We start from the raw sequence: 10,651 nt of genomic DNA on the forward strand, positions 1-10,651 counted from the left end.
TTCTTCTTTAATTTTAATGCAAAACTATAACTTAAAATGTAATTTCATTAAAGAAATTAACTTCAGAAAGTAATTAAATATTCCAAATATTTTTATTCTTTTTTTTAAAAAATATATCTTTATTGGTTTCAGAGAGAGGAAAGGAGAGGGAGAGAGAGAGATAGAAACATCAATGATGAGAGAGTCATTGATCGGCTGCCTCCTGCCTGCCCCCGACTGGGGATCGAGGCCACAACCCGGGCATGTGCCCTGACTGGGAATCAAACCCCAATCGCCTGGATTCTAGGTTGACCCTCAACCTCTGAGCCATGCCTGGCCAGGCAGCAAATATCTTTATATAAAAAGTTTTACTATATGCATTGCACATAATTGAGATAAGTACCTGTTGATTCTGTGTTGATTTTAATACGTACAGTTGCCAGCACAAATTGTTGAATAATGATTAGAAACTGCTTTCTTTCTGTCTCAGCTCCCCATTTAAAAGTGGTGTATCCATGGCAAGTCGGCTGTGTAAGGCTGCAATGCTAAGTCGATTTAACCTGCTTGCCGGTGAAGCTAAGAAAGACGATGTACTTGAAGCTAGTACATATCATGCAGCTAAGGTAAGTCCTTAAAAGGAATGCAGTTGATCATGAGAATATAATTTAAGACAAAAATAGTGTAGTAATTTTATGATGATACTTAGCAAAAATTGGTTGAATAGTTCCTGAATATAGGATATTGCCATGTAGTAGTAAACTTAATTTTTAAATAAACATTCCAGAGACTGGATATGTAAATAAGTGTTGTTGCTTAGTAGCCATGGTGTATATGCTTTGTATGGTGTGAACTTTGACAACATTACTCAAACTTGCTGTGATGCTCAGAGAAACAAATGGAAACAAAGCTTCTTTTGTACATAATATTAACTGTGCTAACTAGAAAAGTTAATTATTCTAAAATAATACATTAAGATAGACAAACAAATTAATTTTTCTGTTTTAATAGTGTGAAATAGATTTAATTTCAGCATGTGATTTGGGCCTGAATAAGTAGATGATGTAGATAACCTTCTTCTTTCTTTAAAAATATTTATTCTTGGGAGGGAGACAACAAGATGGCAGCATAGGTAACCACAGTACCCACTGCCTCCCACAACCACATCAAAATTACAACTAAAATACAGAACAACCATCACTCAGAACCTCCTGAAATCTAGCTGAACAGAAATCCTACAACTAGGGAACTGAAGAAGCATCAAGACCCATAGGAGGGGCGGAGACACGGGGCTGAATCTAGGAGACACAGCTGCGGTCCCACACCCGGTGTTGTGGTTTAAAACTGGGAGGGATATCTCGGCAGTGAAAGTTTCCCAGAGGAGTGAGGAGTCTCAGCCCCACATCAGGCCCCCCAGCCCAGGGTTCCTGTGCTGGGAAGAGAAGTCCCCACAACTTCAGGCTATAAAAACCGGGGGGAGGGGGGGTTGTGGCTGAGTGAGTGGAGACTGGTGGAGTCCCAGGCAGCTCCTCTTAAAGGGTCTGTGCACGGACGTACTCAGACATGCTCCCTCTAAGCTCCAGCACTGGGCAGCAGCTTGAAAGGAACCTGGGATATTCGAGGAGGAGCTAACATGCCTGAAATCAGGGCGAGAGCAGGAGGGGCAGCTTTCTCCCAGACGGAAGAGCTGGCAGAGGCCATTGTTCCTTTGACGAGCCCTCCCCCCACAGAGCCAGCAGGCAGGCACCATATTTGAATCACCAGCACCTGACTCACACCTTTCACCCCACCCTGCTGATTCCAGGAGACCGTGCCCCTCCCTACTTGCAAGCTCATTCAAGCCATTTCCAGTGGCTTTTCTATGCAAGTGGCCTCTCTATTCTCATGCTTAGGACTTTCCTAAAATCTCTCAAACAGGCAGCAGCTGGCCTCAGTGTGCCCCATACTTCTTGATAAGTGGCCCCAGGCCTGGCACTAGCAGCAACCTGCATTGGTTCATAGGTTCCACCACTCCTGGGCACCTCCGAGCCCAGTACAAGTAGTGGCCATTTACTGTTTGCTGTGTACCTCATGCTGGGTGGCCCAGGGCAAGGCACTGGCAGAGGCTGACTTTGCACCTCCTGGGAGGCCCTGGAGATACTGCACCCAAGAGTCAGCTTTGACCACGCTGGATTATAACCCTACCACATCCACGAGTGACACACTCAAGGGGCGGACTCGGCGAACACCAAAGCTCCACTGAAGTAAATCCTGATCCATAGGGGTGTCTCCAGCACAGCAGCTCTCCAGCTGCAGCTGCAGCTGCAGCTGGTTCTCACAGCCAATTGGCCTAGGGGTCAGTTCTTCTCAGTGACGCCAATAGCAACCAAAGCTCAACTACAACAGGACAGTGCACACAGCTCACACAGGGCAGCACCTAGAAGACCCAGCTCAGGTGACTGGGAAGGCTGAGCCACTGGACCCTACAGGACATCATCTACACAAAGCCACTTTACTAATTCCAGGAGACATAGCAGCTCTTCCTTATACATAGGAAGAAACACCAAGAAACAGCCAAAATGCAGACACACAAAAAACATGTCACAAAGGAAAGAACAGAAGAAATCTCCAGAAAAAGAACTAAATGAAATGGAGCCAAGCAAGCTATTAGACACAGAATTCAAAATAATGGTTATAAGGATGCTCAAGGATCTTAGTAAGACTATTAAGGAAACTAGCGAGATCATCAATGACATAATAAAGTACCAATCAGAAATGAAGGCTGCATGAACTGAAATGAATAATTTACAGGGAATCTACAGTAGAGTAGAGGATGCCAAGAATCAAATCAGCGATTTGGAATATGAGGAAGGAAAACACACCCAACCAGAAGAGCAAAAAGAAAAAAGAATCCAGAAATATGAAGATAGTGTAAGGAGTCCCTGGGACAACTTCAAGTAGCCCAACATTTGCATTATGGGGGTGCAGAAGGAGAAGAAAGAGAGCAAGAAATTGAAAACCTATTTGAAAAAAATGACAGAAAACTTCCCCTAACTGGTGAAAGAAATAGACTTACAAGTCTAGGAAGCACAGAGGGTCCCAAACAAGAGGAACCCAAAGAGGCCCACAGCAAGACACATCATAATTAAAATGCCAAAGGTTAAAGACAAAGAGAGAATCTTAAAAGCAGCAAGAGAAAAGGGAGCACTCATAGGACTGTCAGCTGATTTCTCAACAGAAACCTTGCAGGTCAGAAGGGAGTGGCAAGAATTATTTAAAGTGCTGAAAATCAAGAACCTACAACCAAGATTACTCTACCCAGCAAAGCTATCATTTAGAATTGAAGGTCAGATAAAGAGGTTCACAGATAAAAAAAGTTAAAGGAGTTCATCACCACCAAACCAGTACTACAGTGTTGAAGGGTCTTCTTTAAGAAGAAGCTAATGAACAAAAGAATCTGACAAACAGAATAGACCCAGAGACATTGAAGCATGCAACAGATGGTCATATCTCAGACGGAAGAGGGAAGGAGGGTGGGGGGTGGGAAGAGATTAACCAAAGAAGTTATATGCATGTATGCATAAGCCATGGACACAGTCAATAATGGGGTGAAGGCCTGGGGAGGGGGCGGAATTGAGGTGGAGGGAGTCAATGGGGGAAAAAATGGGACATCTGTAATACTTTCAACAATAAAGATAAATTTAAGTATTTAAATTTATTCTTTTGCTCTGGCTGGTGTGTCTCCTCTGGTTGGAGTGTCATCCCATACACTGAAAGGTTTCGGTTTCAATTCCCTTATGTGTCAGGGCACATACCTGGGTTGCGATTTTGATCTCTAGTCAGGATGCGTATGGGAGGCAGCCGATAGATGCTTCTCTCTCATATCGATGTTTCTCTCTCTTTCTCTCCCTTCCCCTCTGTCTAAAATCAATAAGCATGTCCTCAGGTGAAGATTTAAAAAACAAAAATTAATCTTTTTTTAGTATTACATAATGAATGAATGTTTAAGTAGAGAATTTGGTAATTTTTTTTTTAAAGTACAGAGGAAAAATACTACTTGTAATCTCATCTACTAGTCAAATATAATAATCTTGAAATGTAAGCATCATATTTGTTTCTTGTCATACACGTAAATTTGGGGGCATGCATAATTTTAAAATGTTAAGATTGCCCTAGCTGGTTTGCCTCAGTGGTTAGAGCATCGGCCCTCAGACTGAAGGGTCTGGGGTTCAGTTCTGGCCAAAGCGCATGTATCTCAGTTGCAGGCTCAATCTCTGGCTCTTGTCAGCATGCTTGAGCGCATGTCTCTCACATCGATGTTTCTCTTTCTCTCGCCCCCTCCCCCTTCCACTGTCTGTGAAAAGCAATAGAAAAAATATCCTCAGGTGAGGAATGAATGAATGAATGAATGAATGAATGAATGAATGAAATGAATGAATGAAATGTTAAGATCATCCTGGATAATGATCTTTTTTAATCTGCTTTTTTCATTCGACATAATATGACAAGCCATGTTCTCATAATATGACATCCATGTTATCAAGTTATTAAATATATAAATTGTTTCTGATCATCTTTCAGTTTCAGTAATGATACAGTGTTTTGTGAGCATCTCTAATTGCACCAATATCGTAATGCTCAAACTGTATAATCCCTATCTGTAAAGCAATGATGTTAACTACAGGTTTGTGTGTATGTACACATATTTTTAAGTATAAGAGCTCATCTGGTCATTTTCTGGTTTGGCGGCATAAAGAGGTTGCAAATCATCTCTGTACAAACAAGTATAAAACTAGGAAAAATAGTAAAAAACAATCTTTTCACAACTTTGGAAGCTGACTAAAGGCAGAAAACACTGAAAAGTGCATGTTCTTGAAAAACCACTAGAACTCTGGATCAGAACAACAGGGGTTTGTGCTTCTTTGCCAAAAGCTGTTTCCATTTCCTCTTCTTCCCCTCTGCTACTTTGAATGGCAGGAACTGTAGTTTTACTGGAGGGAGGATGCCACCGAACATAGTAGGCTTGCTGCTAGAGGCGGTAGTCTTGATTTGGGGTTTTGTCAGCTAAAAGTGCCCAGACTGGTAGGAAACAAATGGGAAAGTCAGTAACTTTGCTGGCTCAGGGGTGCAGTCCTGGTTGGGGCAAGTGGTGGACCAGCTAGTGACTTGGGTAGATTTTGGAAGTGAAGGAGCCGTGGAAGCCCTGAGATAAACTCTTCATCTCTTCCTGGCTGACTGAGAAACTACACCATGCTCAGGGAGATGCAGGGAGACCCAGGAGGAGCTGGTGAAGAGTGAAACTGTGATGGAGAACCAGCTGCTACAGTAAATATACTTCTCCCACTGCACACACGTGGATCAGAAGATGTGGAGGCCTCGCAGATTTGAGGTTTTGAGTGCAACGTCTGCTGAAAACATTGGCTTATCACTGAGGTATGCAGGTACAGGGTAACCACTAGGAAACCAGGTTAAGACATAAAAATAAGAATAAAAAAATGGAAGAGACAACAGCAGCTGCACACTGTGGGAAAAACAGATTCCACAATTTAAGCAAGCTATTTAAAAAAAAAAAAAACCTTTGCAAAATGAAGCAGAATTTGAAGTTGCTATAGTATATTTAAAGGGGGCTAATTTCCAAAGTGTATAAAGAACTCATACAACTCAACAAAAGGAAGACAATCCAATTGAAAAATGGGCAAAGGACCTGACACTTCTCCAAAGAGTACATACAGATGGCTAAGAGACATATGAAAAAATGCTCAACGTTGCTAATCATTAGAGATGCAAATTAAAACCACAATGAGGTATCACTTCACACCTGTCAGAATGGCTACAATCAACAAATCAACAAATGATACGTGCTGGCAAGGATGTAGAGAAAAGGGGGACCCTGGTACACTGCTGGTGGGAATGTAGACTGGTGCAACCACTATGGAAAACAGCATGGAGGTTCCTCAAGAAATTAAAAATGGAACTGCCATTTGACCCAGTGATCCCACTTCTAGGAATATATCCTAAGAATCCTGAAACAATCAGAAAGAATAGATGCACCCATATGCTCATAGCAGCGCAATTTACAGTAGCTAAGGTCTGGAAACAGCCCAAGTGCCCATAGTAGATGAGTGGATAAAAAAGCTGTGGGGCATTTACACCATGGAATACTACATAGCTCTAAAGGAGGATCTCGTACCCTTTTGCGACAGCATGGATGGACCTGGAGAATGTTATGCTAAGCGAAATAAACCAGGCAGAGAAAGACAAACATCACATGATCTTACTTATATGTGGAATCTAAAGAACTTAATAAACTGATAACAAAATAGATTCAGTGACGTGGAAGCATGGATCAGACTGACGAATCTCAGAGGGAAGGTGGTAGGTTGGGACAGATTAACCAAAGAATTTATATGCATATATGCTTAACCCAAGGACACAGACAATGGTGTGGTGAGGGACTGGGGAGGGAGGTGGGTGCGGGATGGAAGGGGTCAGTGGGGAGAAGAGGGGACATCTGTAATATTTTGAACAAACAGTCTAAATTTCAAACAAAAATTATTGAATATGTAAACAACTCAGGAAAGTGAAACCTATACTCATGAAAAAGAATAATTAATACAAACTGGTTCTGAACAGGTCCAGATACTGAATACTACTTGTTTTCCAGGTCCATGTAATAAAAATGTATTTTTTAAAAGACGACAAAGCAGTAAAGAGGGAGCAGAGAAATAAAAGACATGAAACCTGGAAAATACATCATGAAATGGCAGACATAAATTAACTATATCAATAATTACATTAATTTTGAGCAGGCTAAATGCTCCAGAAAAAGCAGAGGTTGTCAGATTGGGTAAAAAAACAAGATCTAACTGTGTGCTGTCTGTAAGAGACACATTAAATTCAAAGATACAAGTACTAGATGGAAAGTGATGAAAAAATGACATATCATGCTAAGAGTAGCAATAAGAGAGTGGGGGTGTCTGTGTTAATATCAAACCAAATATACATTAAGATGAGAAATATTACTAGAGACAGAGCAAAATGGTGAAAGGTTAATAATACACGAGGAACATGTAACAACTGTGTATGTATATGGGTGTAACAACAGAAATCGTTATTCATTTGGAAATTAACCTCTGAATTACCCACGAGTTGGAAGAAATTGTAAGGGAAATTAAGAAATAGCTTGAACTGAGGCAAAATGAAAATACAATATTAAAACTTATGGAATATAGTCAAAGAAGTGCTTAGAGAGAAATTTATAGCTTTAAATTAGAAAAGAAGAGATTCATGAAATCAGTTATTTGAGGTTTCACCTTAAGGCGTAGAAAGAGAGCAAATCAAAAGTAAGAGGGAGGAAATAATACAGAACAGGATGGAAATCAATGAAATAGGAAACAGAAAAAATCATAAAAAATCAAAAAGTTGGCTCATTGAAAAAAGTAAACAAAATTGATAATCCTTTAGGCTAGCTGAGAAAAAAAATTAAGATAACACTAATGATCAAAATCTGGAATGAAAAGAAGGGTCATCCACTATAGACCCCAAAGGGCTAAAATAATTATAAGGGAATATTATGCACAACTTTTTGTCAACAAATTAAACAAGTTAGATAAATGGATATATTCTTAGAAAAACACAAATTACAAAACCTGAGTAAATAGAATATCTGTATTGAACTAAAGAAATTGAATTGCTAATTAAAATTCTTTCCCTAAAGTAAAGCAGATATGGCTTCACTGGTGATTTTATCAAACATAAGCAAAAAATAATACAAATCCTATACAAATTCTTCATACAATAAAGGAAGAGAGAGTGCTTCCTTTATTTTATAGGACACAGCTCACTTTATAAGGCCATTGTCTCAGGAACATAAATGCAGAAATTCTTAAGACCTTGACAAAACAAATCCAGCAACATATAAAGGATTATACACCTTGACCAAGGAAGTTTATTCCAGGATTGCAAGGTTGATATAATATCAGAAAATCATTTGATGTAATACATTATATGAATAAATTAAAGTTCAAAGCCCACATAATTATCTCAAAAGATGGACAAAATGTACTTGACAAAATCTAACACCTAATTACAATAAAAACACTGAACAAATAAGAAAAAAGTAAACTTCCTCATCTTGATAAAGGGCATTAACTAAAAACCTACCATTGACATCACACTTAATGGTGAAAGATTGATTACTCTTCCTCTCTCTTGCCCCCAATGTTGGGGAAGAAAGCAAGAATGACACATCTCACCATGTCTGTTCGACATTAGTCATGTTAAGGCAAGAAAAAGAAGTAAAAGGCTTCCAAGACTGTGAAGGAAGAAGAAAAACTGTCTAAATGATGTAATCTTGTATGTAAAATATCTTATGGAACTTACCAAAAACAAATATCTACATGTGTGAATTCAGCATACAGTATAAGAACAATATAGAAAAATACATTGTGTGTGTGTGTATATATATATATGGAATAATACTCCAAAATACACAGTAGCATAAAAAAATACTTAGGAATAAATTTAACAATAGAAGTGCAAGACCTGTACACTGAAAATAAAATATTGCTGAGAGAGATTAAAGAAGACCTAAATAAATGGAGAGATGTACCATTTCATGGATTGGAAAACACATTATTGCTAGGATGTCAGTTCTGTCCAAATTAATCCTTGAATTCAATGCACACTCCATAAAAAATGCAGCAGGCTTTTGTGTAGAAATTGGCAAGCTGATTCTAAAATTGATGTGTAAATCCAAAGGATATAGAAGAACTAAAACAATTCTTTAAAAAGAATAAAATTGGTAGACTTATCCTACCTCGTTTCAAAATCTGTTATAAAGGCACAGTAATCAAGACAGTGTATTGATATAGAGACAAGTAGGTTGATGGAACAGAATAAATCCACACACTTATGGTCAATTGATTTTGTACAGTGGTGCCAAGGTAGTTTAATGGGAGAAAGAATAGTCTTTGGACACATGGTGCTGGGATGGTGGAATATCCATGGGCAAAACAAAAAAAAATTAATTTAGACTTATACTAGTCATGCAGAAAAAGAACCTCAAAATTGATCATAGATCTAAACGAGCTAAAACTATGAAACTTCCAAGGAAAACATGAGAAAATATTTATCTTCTTAGATTAGGGAAGTTTTCCTTAGACATGACACCAAAAGCACACAACCCATAAATGAAAGAGAAAAAAAAGGTTATTTAGACTTCAAAATTTAAAACTCGGTTTCAAAAGTCATCACGGGGGCTGGATGAAGGGATCAGAGGGGAAAAAACAGGGACATTTACAGTAGTTTCAACAATAAAAATAAGGAAAAAACAAAACAAAAATACAAGCACGGACTGGAAAAAAAAAATTGCAAATCTGAGGTCTTGGATCTAGAATATATTATGAACTCTTACAACTCAGTATTAAGAGGGCAAACAACCCAATTTTTAAAAGTGGCAAATAATACATCCACAGGGCTAATAGACATAAAAGATGCTCAGCCTTATTAGTCATTAGGGTAATGCAAAAATTGAAGCCCAGTGAGATACTGCTGCACGCCCACTAAAATCCTAAAGACTGACTCTACAGGTGTCATGGAGAAACTGGAGAGCTCCTGCACAGCTGGCAGGAACATAAATGGTATGATCATTGGGGAAAACAGCTTGGCAATTTCTTACAGTGGAAAACATATATTTACCATGTGACCAGCGCTTCCACTGGTATCTATCGTGACGAAACATAAACATGTCCTCACAAGACTCAAACATAAATGTTTACAACAGCGTTATTCATAATAGCCCCAAACTGGAAACACTCCAGATGTTCACCAGCTGGTGAATGCATGAGTAATGTGATAGATATACCCATATGATGAATGCTGATCAGCAAAAAAAGGGAACTACTGTTACATAAAGCAACATGAGTGAATCTGAAAACATGCTAACTGAAAGAAGTCTGACACAAGAATACATATTAATGTTCATCAATTTTTATGAAATTTCTAGAAAAAACAAAACTTTAGAGACAGTAGATTTGTGGTTCCCAGGGCTGGGGCCAGAGCTACAAACTGATTACAAATAGAACTCTTTACAGGTGATGGAATTGTCTTACCAACTGGACTGTGGTTGCACACCTATATAAAAATTTACTAAAAAACATCAAACTGTATAGTTACATGGGTGAATTTATGGTATGTAAATTGTACCTCAATAAAGCTTTATTTTAAGCTCATTTATCTGTTCATTTATTTAAAAAAAATCAAAATATTAATGGTGGTTATCTATAGTTTAAGGATTATAGGTGATTTTAATTTTCTTCTTTATGTTTTTATCTATTTCACAAGTTTTCTGTAATAAGTATGATTACTCCCTTAATTTAAAATGTTAAAGAAAAAAATTCTTTTAGGACTGTTGGAAAGGAAAATTTTTAGTTTCAAAACTAATACTGAGGGGAAAAAACAGTCATTCAAAAATATTTTAATTTTTAAAATGTCAAACTAAAGAGACAAGATTAGGGCTACTTACTTTTCATAAGCCAAATTCTGCCATTGTTCTATAATTCAATTTGTTTTCTTTCTATAGTGCTTGTCTGGATCCTATCAAGAAGCTAAAACTTTGTTGAAATCCTACTTACAGCAGCATGGCTATGGCACCTGGATTGTGAAATCTCCCTGTATAGAGCAATTTAGTATGTGA

General features: G+C 38.3%; 1 protein-coding gene across 2 annotated transcripts in view; it reads left to right on the forward strand.

Moving 5' to 3' along the window:
* The window catches only part of ADAD1 (adenosine deaminase domain containing 1), a gene marked incomplete at both ends in the record, with an annotated part of 32,853 nt that extends 22,202 nt beyond the window's left edge, over nucleotides 1-10,651 (forward strand). For both annotated transcript variants that reach the window (XM_081135838.1, XM_081135839.1), the window contains 2 exons: nucleotides 470-602; nucleotides 10,538-10,651. In XM_081135838.1, coding sequence (XP_080991964.1) covers nucleotides 470-602; nucleotides 10,538-10,651 — 247 coding nt within the window. The remainder of the gene's footprint in view (nucleotides 1-469; nucleotides 603-10,537) is intronic.

Source organism: Miniopterus schreibersii (assembly GCF_964146895.1).
Source record: "Miniopterus schreibersii genome assembly, chromosome: 4".
Taxonomy (NCBI): Eukaryota; Metazoa; Chordata; class Mammalia; order Chiroptera; family Miniopteridae; genus Miniopterus; species Miniopterus schreibersii.